The 22,023-nt window shown below is 42.4% G+C and overlaps 1 protein-coding gene across 1 annotated transcript in view; it reads right to left on the minus strand.

Annotated features, from left to right (window-relative positions):
• Positions 1 to 22,023, minus strand: part of Dchs2 (dachsous cadherin-related 2) — a 204,819-nt gene that overhangs the window by 32,606 nt on the left and 150,190 nt on the right. The window contains exons 10-13 of the mRNA XM_032898182.1: positions 19,911 to 20,150; positions 11,463 to 11,597; positions 10,798 to 11,007; positions 6,376 to 7,233 (exon numbers count right to left, since the gene is read on the minus strand). Of these exons, the coding sequence (XP_032754073.1) occupies positions 6,376 to 7,233; positions 10,798 to 11,007; positions 11,463 to 11,597; positions 19,911 to 20,150 (1,443 nt within the window). The remainder of the gene's footprint in view (positions 1 to 6,375; positions 7,234 to 10,797; positions 11,008 to 11,462; positions 11,598 to 19,910; positions 20,151 to 22,023) is intronic.

Here is a 22,023-nt window from a genome sequence, read left to right on the forward strand (position 1 = left end):
AAAAATAATCCCAGCATGGATGAGGGAGGTCTGCTTAGACTCCATCCCCAACTAAGGAGCTATTGGAAGTTATGTCTCCTGGGAGTGGGGAGTCACTGACCTCTGGAGTAAGTGGTCATGTCCCAGTAGATAACTTCACACCCATTCACATATAGGCAACATCAACTGGACTCGGTAGGCTAAAATAATCATGATAACAATAGAAATTAAAATGTAAAAAGAGGTAAAACCGGGAGGGCCCTGAGGAAAATGGACAGAGAAGTGAGGGGTAGGTATGAATGGGATACACTCTATACATGTATGAAGTTTTCAAAGAATACATCAAAATGATTTTAAGCAAATTAAGGTAGATAAGATCTTGAGCTTCTGTGGCTGAGACGTGAGGGGGGCTGGTATGGATTCCCAGGCATGTGCACCTTTTGAGAAAACTTTGCCTAGGATACCTGTCTTCTACAGGGTTATCTTAAATCACAGATGAGGTAAGGTGTTCTCTGTGGAAAATGGCTACCTAGACGGTCCTTGTTCCTATGAAATTCATCTCAAACGCAAGACTTGTCCCAAGTAATGAAACAGGAATGAAAGAAAAATATTTGTTCCTTCCCCTTCATTTTCATAAACATTCCAAAGTCCCCAGGGACAGGGAACTGCCTTCCCTTGTTTACGGGCTGATTTATTTCTTTGGAAAGTACAATTCTTATCTAGTTGGTTCAGAAAACGAACCAGACGGAAGAGCTTTAAAAGCTGCAAACACTTCACCATGATCACACAATCATTATGTAACGACTCCTTGCTCTAGTTAGAACTTAAAGCCCCGCTAACTTTATAAACTTCATGTTGGGATTTCAGACAGAAGGGAAATGGCCACAATAACAACAGAAGTGATGACTGGAATTCTCCTACAGCTTAATTTAATCCTTGCAGCATCCTTGTGAGGAAGTCATTACTGCTTCCACTTCATGGAAAGAGAACTCGCTCACCATGAACAGTGGAGCCGCGACAGGCTCACCCTCCCTGCCTTGGTAATGTGTGTCACATGTCCGCACTGCCCAGCTGATGGAGAACAGCAGCTCACTGGATCTCCTGCCAAAGTGCTGGGAGACAGTTTTCTCCTCCCAAATATCTAGATCTAAGTAGGTTACTTATTGTATAATATTAAATATATTTTACTAGTCAGATTGCCCCCATATGTCATCATGTTTCAATATTAGTTCAGGTTTTCCAAAGTCTGAGTACTTAACTTTTAGCCAGGGTATCAAAATAATTCATAATGTCAATTTTCCACCCCAGGGCAATTCGCAGAAATGCATGGAGTTCTGAATAGCCCACCCTGAGGATAACGGTTGCTGATTCATTCCCACCAGGATCTCCACAGAAGAGAAGGGAAAACAGACGCAGGGAGACGCCGTTTCGCCATTTAGTGGATTTAATCATTGTGATTAACTAAGTGGTTTCTTCGTCACTTCTGAAAAGACTTGGAGTTTGTTGGTAAGACATCACTTTAGAAGCTGCCTCTGTGTCATGCGAAGAGTAGGGGTAGGGAAAATCTGTGCTCTATTCCAAAGAAAGAAAGGGGGTTGGGGATTTAGCCCAGTGGTAGAGCGCTTGTCTAGCAAGCATAAGGCCCTGAGTTCGGTCCTCAGCTCTTGGAAATTCATAAAGGGAGTTACAGGATAGTAGAGAGGGTGACCTGGGAAAAGATGTAGGAAAATCGGGCTCTAGCTGCACTGCCCCTGTGCATGGTGAGGGGAAGCATAAGCTTGGCAAGCATACTCAGGTGAAGAGACCAACAGCGTTAGTCACATGTGGGAGCACAACTATTGGAAGCTTCAAATCCAGGCAAGGGTTCTAGAGATTTCTCTGGCAAGAGAGGAATTCCATTTTGTCAGTCTCCATGGCTCCCAGGAGTTGTGGCCAGAGGCCATTTTGAGAGAGATCCTGTTGTCTAAACTAAGCTACCCCGGAAACCTAAACACAAGAAGCAACCATAGGTCAGATCCTGATGAGAGGCAGCTTTGAAGAGTCATGGAGAATGGGAGGATCACACACGGGCAAACAGAAAAGGGCAGTGAGCACAAGGCTCAAGGCAGTGATGTGTTCAGGGAAGATGGTCCGGCCCTCAGTAGTAGATAATCTCTCTACCTGAGACTAACCTGGGAGTTTGATAGCCTTGAGCCAGGAGTCAATGGGTATCTCAACTTTGGGAGCCACTGTTTATTACTGCAGAGTCAAGAGGAGTACTTACCATCCGGAACTACATCCCCAAGAAGGGTGATCAATGCTTACTGGATTTTGAAGCTATGAGAGACAAGCCTGCCTATATAGATCCCAACATACTTAGGAGACACCCCTCAACTTAAATATTAGCCTTCCCAGGATGGACAATCTGGGGACACTCTGAAGAGTGGGGAAGCCTGCGTAGTCCACAGACTACAAAAGTAAGTGTGGCAGGCAGCAGCCTCTTAGACACAAAGAAAGGAGACTGCTGAAGTTAAGGCCATTCTGACAGATGTCAGACTTGTACAATAGGAGGTCAGCATGAGCAAAACTCATTGGAAAGACAAGATACTACTCCAAATTCAGCTGACCCTCCCAGCAGGCACCCACCTGCCACACTTAGAACACCCGTAAGGTTACACCAGCATGGTGTCATAGGAAACCAAGGCAGGATACCCTGGAGATGCTTGTGCATTTGTGCTTACTACTCACAACAGCCAAGATGTTAGCTTAGACACTCATTAGCAGATGGATGGATAAAAGGAAATATAGATTATATATGCAATGGCGCTTTCATCGGCTATGAAGAAGGGTAAAACTCTGCCGTTTGCAGAAAGGCAGAAAGAACTTGGGGTGTCTGTCCTTAAGAGAAATAGGCCAGAGTCAGAAAAACAAGCAGCATATATTCTCTGATATGTGAAATCCATGTAGAAGTGACATATATGTATATCATATATATGATAGTTATATAAATATGAAACATAATGTAGGAAGAGGGCTACAGGAGAGGGAGAAAAGTCTAAAGGAGAAACGTATGGAGAAGTGACAGAAGGTCAATGGAAAAGAATGTCACCTGTCTCCTCTGATACTGATACAAGGAATTTAGACTTATGCATATATATGTATATGTATATATGTGTATATATGTGTATATATGTATACATATGCACCTGAGTATGTGAGTGTGTGTGTGAGTGTGTGTGTGTGTGTGTGTGTGTGTGTGTGTGTGTTATGCACAAGTGTATGTTACCTGAAAGCAGAAGGCAGGAGGTTAACTATTTGGGGGTAGGAAGGAGTGTAGTGAAATAGGAGAGAGTGGGAAGGAGGAACAGGGTTGCATAGTGGATGGCAATTATGATTAAGGCACAATGACAGTGATGAAAGTGTCCTAATAATACTCATTATTGTGCACACTAATATTAAATAAAAGTAAAACAATAATAATAATAATCCAACTAAATTGAGAAATAAAGTGTTCAAAATAGTTAGATCCCATCAGACCCAGTATGAAAACTGGGGGAGGGAAGAATTAGCTGAGGAGTCAGCCCTGGTTGAGATATGGGAACAGTATGGGCCTTCAGTCTGGGTTATCCTGCTGATCTACAGAGCTTGTCTTATGCCATCTGCTTCCACAGAGGAACTTGAATCTTATCTAGTAAAGGCATCCTTGTAAAATAGAAACTGTAATCTTTTTTTTCTTTTATTGGATTTTTAAATTTACATTTCAAATGTTATCTCCTTTCCTGGTTTCCCCTCCAGAAATTCGATATCCCATTCCCCTGTTTCTATGAGCGTGCTCCCTCACCCATCCACCCACCCATCCACCCACTCCCTCCTGCCTCCCTGCCCTGACATTCCCCTACACTGGGGCATCAGGACCTCGACAGGACCAAGGGCCTCCCCTCCCATTGATCCTGACAAGGCCATCCTCTGCTACATATGCGGCTGGAGCCATAGGTCCATCCCTGTGTACTCTTGGAATGATAGTTTAGTCCCTGGGAGCTCTGGGGTTCTGGTTGGTTGATGTTGTTCTTATGGGATTTCAAACCCCTTCAGTTCCTTCAGTCCTTTCTCTAACTCCTCCATTGGGGACCCGTTCTCTTCAGGCTATTATGGTGAATACTAATCACTAACTTGACTGGATTGAAAGGTATCTAGTGCTGTGCCTGTGAAAGTGCTTCCAGAGAACCAATGTGTGGGAAAGCAAGGGGGATCGAAACCTGGCCTAGCTGGCAGCAGACCAGAGAGGCTAGGGGCCTAGCAAGCAAGCAAGCATACTAGCTCTCCCTCCCTCCCTCCTTCCTTCCCTCCCTCCCTCCCTCCCTCCCTCCATCTCTCTGTCCATCCCTCCTTCCCTACCCCTCTTCCTCCCTCTCTCAACTCCCTCCCTCTCCTCTTTGTCTGTAGAGAGGGTAGCAGCATCTTTCTCTACATGAACTGAGAATCCGGGGAGTCAATTAGAGGCTGAGGCCTCTCAAGCCATGAGCTATTTTTGTATATATTATTTAATATTTTTCACGCTGTTTATACCAGATATTTTCTAACAGTGGCACAAAAGAAACCATCATATAGGTATGAAGCTTAAGGATGTTAGTAGATAAATACAGTATTAATATCCAGGGCTTTAGAATCTTCAACGACTACAAATGTCAAACAAATATGAATGTAACTCCTTCTTTACTTAAATTTTCTTAAAAGAACATGAAAATATTGAAAACATCTGGGGGATGACTATAGAGTTGGCTTATCATATAAGAGCTCTTGTTCAAGAAAACCCAGGTTCAATTCCCAGGACCCACATGACTGCTCACAACTCTGTAACCCAGTTCCAAGGAATCAAATGCCCTTTTCTGGCTTCTGTGGTCACCAAGCACACAATCCGTACACGTACATACATGCAGAGAAAACAGTCAAAAATATGATAAGAGCAGTTTAATGTGATGTGGATTTACAATAACTCCCAAAATAATCCACTCAAGATGTCAAGTATCTCTTACCGATGCTATATTTGAGGGACCTATGGGAAATTTCAACTTCTTTAATACTTTTCATTTGAAGAATACAAAGGTTTAAATTTTAGGTATACTTGGAGAGAACACAAATCATTCTGGAAGTTATAAACTGACATTTAATAACATTGAGATCGTTCTAATACTGATTGATAACCTGCGATATTTTGAGCCCACTGAAATACATAACAAACAGAAAACAATAAATAAAGAAAATCTTTTCCTTGTGTTTGATATCACTGCAGCCTGTACTAAATCCATGCTCCAGGAAAAGCCACAGCTGCTGAAAACTGTCAGTCAATGTTTCATGCACACAGCCCATGCTTAAGGGAGAACCCAGGAACATTTCCCATCCGGTTACTTGCTCTGATCACATTCAACAGTGCTCCAAGCCGAGTTCTCTTTCTTCTTTTCCCTTTCCTGTTATATCTGCTGGTTTTGGTCTACCTCTTAGCTGGCACTATACACACCCTCCCATGTCAAATGTATCCTTCAAGGCCAGACTGGTCCACAACTCATTACACCTGGCCCCCCACAGATGCCAGGTGCCTGCGTTGCCAGGTGCTACCTAGCTTTCTTGAAGCTTGGGATTTCACAAGTGCATTGTTAGAATACTAAGTGCTGTCCAACAGATAGCTGCTTTTACGATAAAAATCATCAATTTTAACTTCAAATATGAAAGAGAGCTAAAAAGATAATCCTATAAGGATTTAATAAAGCACGGAACTAGAAGGATGAAGACCTCTCACATATTTATCCTTCAGAGTCTTAAATAAAAAGGCACAGCTTTAGACATGGTTTTGTGTTTGTTGTAATCTGCCCTGACATTTGTCTCAGACCAGAGCAATGTTAGCTATGCCTATATACTTTGGATGTGCATGTTTCCCAAGGGTCTACCATGTTAAAAGCTTGGCAAAGACCCACCGTGGTGGTACTTCTGGGAAATGGTGGTCCTTAAAGAGACAGACCTGTGGGGCCTGGGGATGTGAAAGAGAACTCTATTCCTCTCTACCTTCCCACACTGCTTCCTGGTTAGTGACATGAATAGTCTGCTCTGCCATGCTCTCCCACCACGATATTGTCCCCTCCCACCCCTCCCCCAGAGACCCAACGCAGCAGGGCCACTCAGCTTTGCCTGGAACTTCCACAGTAACTAAACAAAAGAGATGTCTTAATAAGCTAGTTGGTTCAAGTGTTTCATTGTCGTGTAGGAGAACTGATACAATCCCATTGATTATAACTTTCCACTATCAAGAATTGGCTAGATTCCTAGGTTTACAACTGAATCTGCGGTGGCCATTTTCTGTAGTCTGTTTTAAAGCCTTATGCCCCAATTTGTGCAAATATCCAAGAACCTCGAGGATACGCTCACCTGGTTCACAGTTTTCAGTCACCAGTCCTGTATAGAGACGGTGGCTGAAGGACAGCTTCACGTCTTCTCCTTCCATGTGGACAACCATGAGGCCCACGGTTGCCCTTGCCGGGTTCCCTTGATCTGTGGCCTTTAACTGCACCCACATGGGGAAGTGTTCTGAAGACGGATTCTGCTGAAGTTTAATTTCTCCTGTATATTCGTCGATGGAAAACACTGACTGGCGCTCTGCAAAACTAAAAGTAACAGTTCCGTTGGGCCCTGCATCTGGGTCCTTGGCTCTCAGACGAACAATGGTCTGGTTTAGGGCCGGCGTGGGGGCAATGAAAGCATCAACTGGGTTCTCTTCCCAAACGGGATCGTTGTCATTAGCATCCGTGACGGCTATGAGTATAGTGAGCATGGCGCTTTTTGCGCCGCGAGTGCTGCAGTCTCTGGCCACAGCCTGGAATGTGTACTGAGACCTTGCTTCTCGATCCAGAGCACCGCTAGTTCTCAGGGTCCCTGTTACGTGATCAATAGCGAAAGCTCCAGAAGTTTCCTTCATAAGAAAATATTCCACCTGCCCGTTGAGGCCCTCGTCTTTGTCCACAGCAGACAGCACCAGAACCACGGTGCCCACCTCAGCATCCTCTCTCACAGCGGACTGATAATGAAGCATGGGAAAAGCAGGGCTGTGGTCATTGTCGTCCAAAACTCTAACACGCAGCTGCATTGCAGAGCTTCGAGGCGGATTCCCCAGGTCTGAGCACAGGATAGTGAGGGTAAAATTGTTGATCTGCTCCCGGTCCAAAGCACGAGTTGTTGAGAGTTCTCCTGAGGTCTTATGAATTGCAAAGTACTCATCGGTGTTTCCTTCTGTCACAGAAAACAGTTGAAAATCTATTAGAAATGGGAATAATAACCCCTGATAGCTAATATACTTACTAATTTAATCACTCAAAATGTTTACCTCCTGATTATTCTATGTTAGCTCTTTTTTAAGTACAGAGAACAATGGAACATGGCAGACTCCATAACTTCTCAACATGTGGCTCAGAACATTGAAGCAATAGAATATAAAATGTTTTGTATTGGTATGTTTTCCCCATAACATTAGGATGTGTATTTCATTGAAAATAAAACAAGAGTCAGGGATAAGAAACAGGATACAGTGTCCACTTGGTTTTCTTTGTTTGTTTGTTTGTTTGTTGTTTGCTATCATCAAAAATAAACACGTGGAGCACTGGAGAGATGGCTCAGTGGTTAGGAGCACTTGCTGCTCTCCCAGAGGACTCCAGTACTGCTCCCAGTGCTTCCACGGCAGCCCACAACCATTTTAAACTCCAATTCCATGTGATGCAATGCCCCCTTCTGGCCTCCACAGGCACTGCATGCAGTGGTACACATACATGCAGGTAAACACACATTCACATGAAACACATAAATCTATTTTTTAAACACTCTAAGAAATTAGGTGAGTTGTAATTATTTTCCAAAACGTTACCAGCTGCTGAGTTTACATCGGTTGTATGTCACTGCTCTATTCATCTCCTCTCCAATCCCCGGCATTGCCTGAGTGAGTCCTAACACTTCTGTCAGAGTCCGCTGCACATCTGCCTGGTTCTCCCATGACCTCATCAAGATATTTTAACTCATCTCCGTATCTTTCAAAAATGTGTTCTTTACTATCGTCCATGGTACCAACTCTAATAAAAGTTATAATTGAGCCCAAAGACAGAATGTCTCACAGTCATCTGGGAAGATTATGGAATCTAAAAATGGTTCAAAGACACATGGGCCGTATTCTTGAGTGATAGGATCAAAGTGCCAAGCTCAGTGGTATGAATTGAGCCCTTGTTAGTTTGAAAGCACTTAAAGTGTATGGGAACTAAGTGTTCAGAGAAAATGATCACAATAGCTAGTGTGCGTGCTCAGGGAGGAATCCTGACTTTTATTTATAAGATACAGTTAATCTACATCCAATGTAGGAATGGACACACTGTGTAATACTTTTGATTGAGAACAAAAATCACTTGCTCATCCAACATTCAAGGCCCGAGTAAGTGCCAAGTATGAGGTCTTATTGTACGCAACAAATGTGCTTGCTATTGGAACCATGAGGAAGAGCTGGACCTTACAATCCTGGAAGGGCAGGTTGCGTCCCAGACATTAGGGTGTGCTATGAAAACTCATATTCAGGTGGCTGGGATTCAACTGTGTGTAGCCTGTTAGCATGGCCTCAAATGCCACTGGGAGCAACAACACTCAAATGCATCCTTAAATGGGAAGAAACAAGACTACAAGTTTTGGAGACAGTGTTCTGTGTAAAGCGAAGACTGTAAGTGTCTTGGAGAAATAAAGAAAAAAATTAGTTTCCCTGGGAGTTTGCATGTAGCATATCAGGAGTATGTTGTCACAAGTGAAGGCATGGATTTTGGAGGAAAACCAGGTCAAACCTCAAATGGCCCATACTTCTTACTCTTGCAGTACCGAAGAGGAGAACCAGAAGGGATTTAGACAGAGTCAGGAGTCAGGTTTCTGTTCTAAGAGCAAGGCTGAGGAATCAGGGTAAGAGTTTATGAGAACTGGAGGTTTAGGGGAGAGGTATGTAGTCTACACTGGAGCAAGCAGGAGGGAGAGGACTCTGCAATAATTCACACAGAGAGGAAATAGGCACATTCTAGGAGTGCAAAGGCAGAAAAGCAAGACACAGAAAAAAATAAACATGACTTAGTGTAGGTGAATGGTGGTTATGGTTTATGTGTAAATGTATGGTTATGTGAATTTGACTTTGAATGGGCCCCAGACTTCATGTGTGACAAACTTGTCTCTAAGGTGGTACAGTTATGCAACAATGGGACCTTTAAGACATGGGCCTGGTGAGTCTGTAGGTTATAGGGAACGCGCCCTTGAAGCAGAGTGTGGAAGCCTCCATATCTACTCCTGTGTCCTAGCTCACAATGCAGGTTTAGTCTAGCTTGCCATGTATAGCTGCCATAATGCTCTACTACAGGCCTAATGCGATGGTTCAATCGATTGTGAACCGGAAGCTCTCAAGGTGAGCCCAGATAACCTTTGTCCCTTGGCAAGTTAACTGTACCAAGTATCATGTTATTGTTACAAAAGACTAAGTGAAAACAAAATGAATGATGTTTAGATCAATCATTCCTAAAGTAACGTCTGACCATGCCAGGGGTTATACAATGTAAAGCTTTCCAGGGTGGGTCTATAAACAGATAGCTTTGAGGCAGTTCCCAGATGCATAGCTTGTTTGCCCTACTGCTAAATCTGCTTTGTCTGAGAACTCATCTAGTGTGTTGGTTATGTTTTTGTCAACTTGACACAAAACTAGGCTCATCTGGGAAGAGGGAAGCTAATAGATAAAATGCAACCAGCAAATTGGTCTCTATGTAAGTCTGTGGGGGCATTTTCTTGATTAATGATTGTGTGGGAGGACCCAGACCACTGTGGGCAGTGCCACCCCTAGGCAGGTGTCCTGGGTTATATAAGAAAGGGAGCTGAGTGTGAGTCATGAGGAACAGGCTAGTAAGCAGCACTCCTCCATGGCCTCTGAATCACTGTCTGCCTCCAGGTTCCTGCCTTGAGTTCCTGCCCCAACTTCTGTGCATGATGTACTGTAAGCTGTTAGGTCATAGTATAGATCACACCAACAGAGAAGCAAATTAGGACACCTAGGGTCATAAATAAAAGTTTGCTCTGCCATACTCACTTTTATTATCACCCTTTTCTCAAATAAAACAAAATGTATTCTCCTAGCAGACCAATAGGCTGGGTCAGAACCTTGAGTACAGGATTTCAAGACTAACCTGGGTAACATTATGAGACTTTGAGAAGAAGGAAGGAAGGAAGGAAGGAAAGAAGGAAGGAAGGAAGGAAGGAAAGAAGGAAGGAAGGAAGAAAGCAGGAAGAAAATCACACATTCATAAACTAGAAAACAGAATCCATCAATTATATTAAGAGATACATTTCCAACACAATTTTATATTTTGTTTTTAATAAACTGCTAATGAAAACTTGGACAGTTATCTTTGGCATTTTAATCTTTCAATAATCAACACAACCTAAAATAACTTTAAAGTTTAGATTCCATATTTATAAAAATTGTATAGTATCTTCCATTTCAATATATGCAAATACTCAATTAGTAAAGAATGAACTAAGTGATCATAAGTACGCAAACATAGGGAAAAGCCACCTGTTCTATCTGTATTGCCCTAGTGTTGGCATAGAATCAAGTTCAGAAGAGCTTTCAAGACCATGGCCTTAGAGAATTTGGAGGGTCCAGGGTGGTTGGGTGCAGAGGCAGAAGCCAGGATCAGGGGAGCAGCAGTTCTCACTGGGTATGGATTTTGTAGGAAAACACAACAGACTCACCAGGCCATCTGTACTCAGAGAGAACGCTGGTTTCCCAATACTCACCAGTTATGTGATAGGTGACAGCTCCATTGCTGCCAGCATCCAGATCAAAAGCCAACACAGTGTACACAACCTCTGGTTCTTGGTTTTCAGGAATTTCAATGTCATGATGGAGGGCAATAAGCTCTGGGGTGTGGTCATTTTCGTCTTCAATGGTGCAGATGATGGCCGCAGTGCTGGACAATGAAGGGACACCACCATCTCGCACAAGTACTGTCGTGCACAAAGGAGGAGGGGTGTGGCTGTTAATACACACCTAAGACATATTATTCTGGTTATCCAGCACGCGACTGAACTAACTGGGTGTTCTTAGGTTGATCGCATTCATTTAAAGACTTCTTATGCATCTCTTAAATGTCAATATAGAGAAACGGCTTGGCAGTTAAGAAAAATTGCTCTTCTTCCAAAGGCCTGGAGATCAGAACCAGCGCACACATTAGGAAGCTAACAGCCCATGTGTAATTCCAATTCAAGGGAAGCAGATAGCCTTTTCTGGCCTCCTTGGGTACTGTATACACATGGTGCACATCCAGATAAGCACTCACATACATGTACATTTTTAAATAAATAAAAAATTTACAAAAAAGTTGCTAAGCCTCACCAATAATCTTTCTGGATCTTTTGAGGTCACACAGCAGAGATGGGGGACGGGGAAGAAGGTCCCTTACCTTGAAGTCTGAAGATTCCTTGAGCCTCCCGGTCAAACGTGACAGTTGTCACCACCTCTCCTGTGTCAGGATTGATCTCAAACAACCCAAAGGCAGGTCCTGGCATGATTTCAAATCGACATTTGGAATTGACTCCTTAAGGAAAACATAAAGCAAAACTTAGCCATTCTCTCCTTGGGTAAATGATATATTCATTCTCATGTGGACATATCAGGCTGTAGATGAGAAGAACAAGATTATTTTTTCAAAGTCTTGTGATTAAAGTAGAAGACAATATGTCTGTCAGTCCTTCTGGAATCAAGGCCTCATGAGCCAAAATGCTTGGTTTTCAAAAGCCTTATGAAACTCACCCACAGTGAATGCTTGGGATTTTTTCCTTCCCATAAAGTTTTTCTTAGGAGTGAGCAAACCCACAACGTAGTCCTAATTACTCCCCCTAACAGCCCTGATTGTGATTTAATGACTAATTGTGAACTTGCGGGGCAGATGACAATTTCTGTAGATTGGCCTCTATTTAAAAAGTCTGTGCTCAGCTGTAAGACTGTGTTTATTCTCAACCTCAGGCGGCAGGCCCACAGAGCGGCTTGTGGTTATTCTAGCTTTGTTTTGTGTTTAACCTAGCCGTCGGCCTCCTATCTGCAGGGAGAAGCGCCACACCACACTGTTATGCTCTGTGAGAATAATTCCTCCCATTCTTGTGGTTGTAAGTAGTTACTTGCTTATCCCTCCTCACACCCTCGTAATTGTCCAGAACAAACAAGCGAATAAGAAAATAGAAGAGAAATAGAGATGGCTTAGTCTAATCCCATTACCTTACTAAGCAAGTTGGAAGCCTTTGTCTGCAGATATTTAGTGCAATCTTCCTCATGAGACACATATAATGAAGGTGTGTGTGTGTGTGTGTGTGTGTGTGTCCAGTTGCTTCTGTGTGCATGTAACACTACCTGATATCAGCCCTCAATACCTGCAGCCCCATGACTTCTTCCTGATGCCCCTTGAGAGCGCCCCTCCCCAGTGACTTTCTTTCCCTCTGAGTATCACACCATCAAACTTGCCTCTTCCCCATGTCTTGTGACTTTTGGTTGAAGATTCCCAACAGGGCCTTTCGTTGCTCAATAGATGCTGAAATGAAGAGAAGGCCCCAACAACACAGGCTAAGGCCACAGAAGTGGCACCATCATCTGTGATTGTCCTCAGTGACAGCTCCTCTGTAAGGCCTCCCACCAAACACATACTGGCTCACTCTCATAGGCTCCTTTGTGTTTCCCAGGAAGAAAAATATTTGAGTTCCTCTATCATCCGGATCTATTTTCAAATCAACTTCTTCCTGCACTTCTTAATGGCAGAAGCAACTCTTCAATTGTTCTGGCTTGGAATTTTCTTGAAGCTTCTAGTCTTCCTTCTATTTTTTTAATCTTCTTAAACAATAAGAATTAAGTCCTCATTATTGCCTAATTTCCTTTAAGGATGCTGTCTACTCTCAGAAGCCAACTTCAAAGCACTGTCACTCCCCCACGTCCAGCTATTCTTTCTGCTGTGAGCAATGCTTTTCTGATTATAAAACCTACTGGTTATCTTTAGTTCTTACCTACTTAGCTTCTCCATGATATTATCACATCCTAACTGATATCTTAAAAAGGCATAAAGGAACAAGAAAACAGAAGCAAAACACATAGGAAGAGGAGTAAACAAAAAATAACTTGTCCAGTTATTTGTTTTGGTGCTCAGTGTGGAATGCAGGGTCTCATGCTAGGCAGACTCTCTGTTATTGAGATAAAACCCCTTGTTGTTTCTATATGTCATATTTTTCTCCACATTTCCAGAGTGAGATGAAAATGGCTTACTCTGGCCATAGTGTAACTAGCATCTCACTCTGATGGATAGGGTAGAGCTGAACACACACTCCACTCACTTTTTCCTCATCACTGACTCCAGGTGACATCAGGCATCTGTATTGAACTTCAATTATTTGTTTAGTTAACACTTTCCTTCCTTTCCCCTTCCTCCCTCCCTCCCTTCCTTCCATCCATTCTTCATTCATTCATTCCTCTCTTCCCTCATTTCTTCCCCTCTCCCCTTGTGCTCAATTATCCATGTGCATTTATTGATAGGCCCAGAAAAATATTAGGACAAATATCTTGGTCTGTAGAGCTCCTTTGTGTGGTTATACAATAAATCCAAGCTACAAAGAGTGGTGTGATAAACTGCAGGAGGAAGTAGGTTCAGAGAATGAATAGCATGTTCATTGTTTTGTTCAGTTAAGCAGGCAGGATTCTAAGGGAACGGGCAGGCGACTAAAATGTAGTGAGTACTACACAGACCACAAAGTCTGTCTCTCCACAAGGCTTATAGCACAGCGCTCAGTACACACAAGTGTGCAAGTATAATTCTACATTATATGACATGACTGGCTAAGCAGAGATGCTTTCTGTGGGACTATGAAGATGAACAGGAGTTAACCAGTAAGAAGGAAGAAAATAGAGGCACTCAAAATAAAATCCACACACTTCCCCAACATCTGCAAAGTCCCTTACGATGCGGATCCTGCTTATGCCTCCAAGTCTTCCCACGACTCACACCCTTGCTATATACCTGTTCCCCTTCCTTTCTGCTCTCTGAACTGAGCTTCATTTTGCTTTTATCCTCTAGAGTTGCTATTTCCTGTTGGTTCTTCCTTCACTGTTTTTAGGACAATGCTGAAACCACTCTGTCTCAAGTCTAAACCTATGCTTGCATGTTCTGGCCTATGACAAGAGTCTGAGACCACACCTCTCCTTTGCCCAGTGACTTCTTCCAAGATCATCTTCAAAACTTGTCACAAAGGGACACGGGAAGGAGGCTGAAGGTCCAAAGGAAAGGGGCTGGAAACATGGCGTAGCAGTTAAGAGCACATGCTGTTCTTGCAGTAGTCCTAGGTTCGGTTCTGAGCATCTACATAGCTACTTACAACGATCTGTATCTTCAACTCCAGGGTGACCAAATGCCCTCTTCTTCATTCGCGTGCATGCGCGCATCATGAATGTTCATACAACCAGGCAAAACAGCCAAAACACATGAAATAAATAAGTATTTTAAAGGGAGAGAAATTGGATTTTCTTCTTTCTAGTGGCACATTGTGTCAGCAGTGCTATTCTGTCCATTTAACTATCCAGATTCTGCAGAATTCTGTCCTTTTAACTCCAGATTCTGCAAGGTCCCTCCTCCTAGAGTCAGTCCTCTGAGTTCCAAAACTTCTCATTTTGAATCTAAGCGGTAGCTGCTTCCAGACTCCTCTCTCACTCCTCACCCCAACCTTCATACTTTGTCCTTGCTTACTCAACTGTCCAGCAACATTATTGTGGCATCTAATATGCTTGGCTGAACATTACTGGCAAGAACATTTGTCACAAGGAGAGGGTCTTGCATATCATGGAAGCTGGCCTCTTTGTCCTTGAATAGAGTGCTAGTGTCTTATCACAGGAGAGATAAAATACCCACAAATCATCACTTTTGTGATTGAATGGATAACCAACCAGTTGGGTTGGACTATGATGAAGTGAACATTAAAAGACTCAAAGTGGTTAGGGAACCAAATGTCAGTATAATTTACAGAAAGCGAATTACAAGTTCAAGTTTTAAACCTGGCAGCTTGACTCATAGAAGATTGCCAATCTACTCTGAGAGCCTCAAGATAAATGTTCTTGAAGACTTGACCTGCACTGAATGGCAGATACACAATAGAGACAAAGGGATGCAAAAGTTCACTAACACCCACAGCCAGAGTCTGCAGTGTGGTGGGCAGCAAAATGGAAACCCAGGTTATAGATAATAATCCGTGTTAACACAAACTTGGGGAATATATATAAAACCAATTGAAACTACATTAGAAAGACTTGTGTCTTAAAGCAGAATATAACATTGGCTTGTGAAGACTTACTAGCATTTTCTTTCTACTTGGAATAATACATATCATTTTATTCTCTAACTAGGTCACAATGCCCACATCCTCAGGCATTTGTAAAGCCAAAGGGGGATGTGCTTCACTTATTGTTGGGGGGGATAAATAAATAAGAAAATTAATATAATTTCAATGACAACTCACGGGCTTTGCTTTCTCAGATCATGACGTCAAAAGTACTGATTGAGTGCCTACATCGGATCTCTCACTACTATAAGAATCTGGGCTGAAGGAAAGCAAAATATACTAAATCCAAGTTTGTAGTGGGGAAGGGAGATAGCAAATCCAACGAAGTCAGAGTTTAGACCAGAGTTTTAATGAAGATTCTCTCAGCATGAGTGAGAGAAGAGCTGGTCTTTATTCATTTACCCCTTTCTATAAGTGCACTTGTAGTTGGAATCCATACAGAGAAAAATCTACGGAGTGTGGGTCAACCACACACCAACAGAAGGCCAACAGGACGTTAGTAAGAGGTTAGAAGAAGTAGACTTAGCCTATATTTAACATGTTACAGAGGCTCCTCTAGCAACAGCCTCAGATTGGGAAATTCAAGATTTGACATTCCCCATGGCCTAATCCCCTCTAGATGCCTCTATTAGAACACCGTCAAAAAATGAAAGTTGCTGGAATCAGGGAGAGAATGAATAAGACCGACTGGTGCTAGAACCCCATAGCTTTCTAATGCACCTCTGGGATGGGATGAACCTAAAGCCAGCAAGGGCTGTTGGTAAAGATTCAGAAAGCAAACGGATGAGCAACTACAGCAGAGTTCCTATGAGCAACTGTGGACGGCCAGAGGAAATACATCTTTATAAAGAAGGTGACATTATGCTTGCCCGGCAGGAGAGATACCACGATACATTAAAAACTTAATAGCCAGCTCTCTGTCTGCTACTGAGAGAAGTTATCACAAAAGGCCATACGTTAGGATATTTTAGTATCTAGGGATGGGGATGAAGCTCAGTGATAGGTAAGCCTAGCTCACATGCCTAAGATGTGCCCAAGATGCCTGGTTTCTTGCCCATATGATGATGATGATGGTGGTGGTGGCCTCTTTGTCCTTTGATTTAATGGGCACATGTAGGACTTCTCTTGGACAGTGTACATAATGGCTCTCATGAGGAGAACCCTGACAGTACTCCAAAGGCTGAGAGGTAAGGAATTCCTATTTTAACTTCCTCCCTTCATTCTAAAACATCTTTCCGCCCACATTTTACGTATCTGGTGTTAGATGCGTATTATGAATAGTGGTGTCCAAATTAGAGTCAATGAAATGCTGTGCTTCGCTCTGACTCCAAGAGTGGGTTTGAAGGGTGCAGCTTTACCTCACACAGAGAGAAATTCCTGTCTGGAGACCATATGTAGTTTATTCAGGATGACACTGGGTACAGAGGACATTTGCATGGAATAGAAACTCCCATCTTGCTGGCCAACACTGTTTTGCTAAAGGGTCGTGTTTCACCACTACCGAGCCAGTGCCATAACCCAAAGCCATCTGCCCTGTGAGCATCTGCCCTGTGAGGTGCCTCCTCCTCCAGGGAGCAGAAGGCAGCCACAGTCACCTTTGCACACTAACAATGGAGCTCTTGTTGGGGGACCAAATGCTGGGAAAATTTTAATACCTCAGTTAAAATCTAGTAGTTGGGCTTTTTTCCTTTTAATACAAGAAAAAAAACCTGCTAGATTTAGAGTGAGTCACACAATATAAACATTCAAATCCCTTTGGACTTTGAATGCCAAACAGCACTGAGTGCCTACGTTTCAAAATTTCTGCATTCTAGAATGCCAGAACACATATGCTCAGCTCTCTGGTATTAAGTAACACTATAGTATTTCTTTAATACATACTATAAAGTAAACCATTCATAAATTCCAACCCGATGCCAGTTATGTTAAAATCTGGAGTACGTCATTTAATTCTCATGCATAATCCTGTTTCATTGTTTTAACCCACTAAGTGCAAAAAGGGAAAAGAGGAAAAGAAAACACAAAAAGAAAAAAGATCCAGAGAAAATATTTTCAAATACACACACACACACACACACACACACACTCACTCACACACACATACACTCACACTCTCATACTCACATACAAACTCAAACACATACATTCACACACTCATACACACTCACACTCACACACTCACACACTCACACACTTACACACAAACACACACTCATACTCACACACTCACACGCAAACTCACACACATACACTTACACACTCACACACAGAGACACACACTCATACTCTCACACACTCACACAAACTCACACTCACACACACTCACACTCCCAATACACACAAACTCACACACATATACTCACACACTCACACACACACAAACACACTCACACTCCCACATACACACACTTACACACCCTCACACTCACACACTCACACACAAGCCCACACACACACACACACACACACACACACACACACCCAGAGTCATATGTATTTACAAAAACACCTGCTTAACAGATCTAGCTAACTTCATTAAAAACGTAGTAAATAAGGAACTTGTATGAAATTCTAAAATAAAATTAATTTTCATCAATTATTTAAAACAGAAAGCAAGCATTTCAGTAATTGAAACCGTCTTCACGACATGCAAGGTTGGATAAAGTTTGGGAGGATGTTAAGTTGTACGTCAAACATCCATGAATGTAACTGTGCATCTACATTTTCAGTTGTAACTTTGATCTCCACAATGATAAGGTTTCAACTCAAATATAATCAAGAGCTCACAAAATAGTAAGATTAACTTTATAGCAAAAAGAAGGGGGGGGAGGATTTGTTTATGGCAGTCTTGTTAATAAATTCAGAGGGGAGAGGAATAAAAAGTTCCCTCTTCTCAAACATAAAAGAAAAAGAATTTTCTTTAGTAGAATCCCGTATAGAAAATAAAATTAACGAGGTGTGGCCAAGTGGGGAAACGATGGCAGGTTGCTAAGCGGCTCGTCAGCTGTGGGTTCAGCCTAGCAGTCCTGCGGAGGCTCCTGCTGGTGTCTGCAACTGGGACCAGATCACTGCTGAACTAGGACCACTGTGAACCGCGCATGCTCCCCATTGTTCCTAGGTCACCCTAAAGCAAATAGGGCTGGAAAAGAGCTAACTTCAAAGTAGAGGCTGAGAGCAGCTGTGAGCATGCTCCGTTCTGAGTACAGTGAGGAAAAGTCTTTGATCACACTGCCCCTCTCTGGTCAAAGAGGGAAAATAACGTGCGCCCTTGAAAAGTGTCCCTAGCATCTTAGACAAATTCACATCAAAGGATCATCGTTGCACAGTGGTATTTCCCAAGGGATCAGAAGAGCGGAGCAACATAGAACGTAGTTTGAAAGCTAAATAAATCTTTTACTGTTCTGATCAACATTTAGGGGAGAAGCACCATTGTTAGCACTGTCGGTGCTGTGGAAACATTACGGTATTCATTAAGTGCAAATTTTACAAACGTGAGTGGCTAATTGAATGGTTTGCATTAGTTCTGATGGGAAAACTCAGAAAGTGCTGTTACTAGCAAAACACTGAAACACTGACAACATTATCACTATTGAGTTTAAAATAAAAACAAACAATCACTTAATTGATGTGCCTTAGACATCGAAAGAGCCTCAGTGATGTTCATGAATTCCCAGCCACTGTAACTGTGCATTTTAGATTTGCAAGTCTCTCTTCTGTGTTCATTGTAAGCGTAAAATGGGAGTTAACATTGCTGTTTACTGTGTCAGATATTTATCTTTCTTTTCACATGCTTATAACACATGTACATACTTTCAAACTTAGGGCAACATATTAAGCACCACAACTGCCTCCACTTTACAGACAAGGAGAACAGAGAGGGGATGGTTAGGAACTCCTTCCAAGTTGCACAGCTTCAGAAAGAGATAATTCTGGGAGTCACACCTAGGCTGTCTGACGCCAGCTCTACAGCCCTTACAGAGCTCCTGTCCTACACTGAGGAGATAAAGAAGCACTAGAATTCTCGTGCTCGGTGCATCCAGTGCTCTGAGATAAATGTGACCGTGTGGGTACCTCTGTTTGCTATACCAGTAAAACCAATAAATTATATGTTAATTAGGCAGATGCCACTCTGGATAATAATAAAGATTAATACAAACGCATGCTAGACAAAACCGGGCAGCATCGCTCCATGTGTGTTGCTGAAAATACTGGATACTTGAGGTAAGTAGTAACTTTATGTCCCCATAACTTTTATTTTCCTTAATGCATTTACTATTAGTGTGCGTGCACCTGTGCATATGCACATGCATGCATGTGGTGTATAACACACACGGAGGTCTGAGAAGAACATGCAAGAACCATTTATCGTCTTCCATCATGGGTTCCAGAAATCCAGCTCAGGTTGTCGGGCTCCCTGGCTAGCATTTTCCTGCTGTGCTATCTGTCTCTCTCATAGGCCTCTCTCTCCCGTAACTACCATTTGATATTAACTATAACTCTTACATGCTTTTATCTTAGCATCTATTGCCTAGTTTCCAGATTACCTGAATCCGTGTCTTCAGCTTCAACCCTTGTGACAAACGCCCCCGGACTTTGATTTTCTTTAACTGAAGCTTTGTATAGAAGTTGCTTAAATACCGGTGTCTCGTCATTTACATCAAGGACGGTGACTGTCAGAGTCTGGGATGAAGAACGTGCCGGCGTGCCACCATCCTGGGCCATGATGGTCAGGATATGCTGAGCTTTCACTTCGTAATCCAAAGGACAAGCTGTCCTCAGCAAGCCTGCTTTGAGAGAGAAGACACAGCGGGCTGTGGATGGTGCTTGCATTAATTCTGTTTACTCTAGCACAGCCTACGTCACATTATGTGACTGAAAACTCACTTCTCTTGGCTAGTGAATGAATCATGAAAAAGAGAATGAAATGTATTGGACCATCTTCATATTTGCATATTACCTACAATGAAAAGTTAACATTTTTAGTCAATTTAAGTCAATTTAAGCTGCAAAGACAAATGAAAATTTTAAGAGTCTATCCTGTACGATATACTATCTACTGAGAGGCCTACAGCAAAGTCACTTTCTACACCACATTTCCCTCGCCTTCAAAAGTATCTATGATACTAATAGCATGTGGTCTGGGATGCATGGCATTCTTAGAAATAGTCAAGTTATAAAAATGTGCATAGGAAGCCACTGTTCAGACATCTGATTTCTGTTAGAGTTACCGTCTGTTGTATGGACTCTTAGTTACCTGCCACTTGCATTAATAACAATAAAGGGCAAACACAGACAATGTTTTACAACACAGACAATAAACATCGCAAAAAAAACCCACCTTTCCTTCCTACTGTATCGAACCACATAACTCCGTTGTGTGCAGTGTTTTATGCACAGCCTTTATAAAATAATAACTTGCACATTTCTTTTAGGATTGATGATTGCCTCCCTAATATTTTCGTCAAATAATTAGATATTGGGTCAGATTTTAAAGGTAGTTGTTTAATAATTATTCGTCCTTAGATACATTGAGGCCATAGGAAAACTCACTGTGCCACCTATTTTTATTAGAAACATGAGTCTTGTAAGAGGGAAAAAACTCCTGTCTCACATGGATGCGTTCTGCAATTGTCATTTTTTCTTTGCCTTTGAAAAATACCTCAAAGAAATAGCCATTGTAATCGTTCAAGATTCATGAGGCCAGCATTACTAAGACACAATTCAAGTTTATTCTTCCTTTTTAACAGGCTGAAACAGACCTTTTTGGGCATCTTGGAAAGCATTTAAAGTACCATTAAATCAGCGCTGAGGAGAGCCACAGCTCTTGCAGAAACCATCAGCCTGCATCTGGAGAATCTCCTGTCAGCTGGGCACTTAGGTGGTGTTCATGTGAGCCTCAGAAGGGAACCACATGTCAGGGTTTGAGAACTGCACTGATAAAATATCCCAACAGAATGGAGCCAACTATGCTCGCAACTTCCAAACCTGACACGATGACTCTCATTCCAGATAATGTTCCTCACAGATGGCCAAAGAGTTCACATCTGAGATCCGAACGCCTTAGGTCCCTCGCCTTGAAATCACTATTCTATAGACAATTAGATTGTAATCCCTAAGTTTCTTAAATGTCCTCAACAACCACATGAAGAAAAGCTCATTTTCAAAGTCACAGGGTTGATATTTTGTGTATATTTTTTGATCACATCACATTTTTTAAAAGCATAGTGGGTGGCATCTGTCAACACAGTGACAGCAAGAGCTCTGAACTGGCAGTGAGTGACATTTGTACAGAGTGAATGACCTTGAGTAAATGCTGATGTAAAAATTAAAACAATACAACTGATGTGGGGGGGAAAAGCCCCTGATGAGCAAAGAACTCAGCCATTAAAACCTGTATATTATCTCCAGTTACTGATAAATGCTGATCAATGCTGGCTTACAGGATCCAAGGGTGCATTGCATAATGATCTTGATGTGGCACACGGTCACTTTGCTTTACTTCTAGTAGCATTGCGAGAGAGAGAGAGAGAGAGAGAGAGAGAGAGAGAGAGAGAGAGAGAGAGAGAGATTTCTCTAGGAAGAGTCCATCACAAAACAACTACTGGGGTGGCATGACACTATTACAGATCAATAAACAGGAAGAATTGGGAGGGATGC

This window comes from Rattus rattus, chromosome 3 (genome assembly GCF_011064425.1).
Source record: "Rattus rattus isolate New Zealand chromosome 3, Rrattus_CSIRO_v1, whole genome shotgun sequence".
Classification (NCBI taxonomy): Eukaryota; Metazoa; Chordata; class Mammalia; order Rodentia; family Muridae; genus Rattus; species Rattus rattus.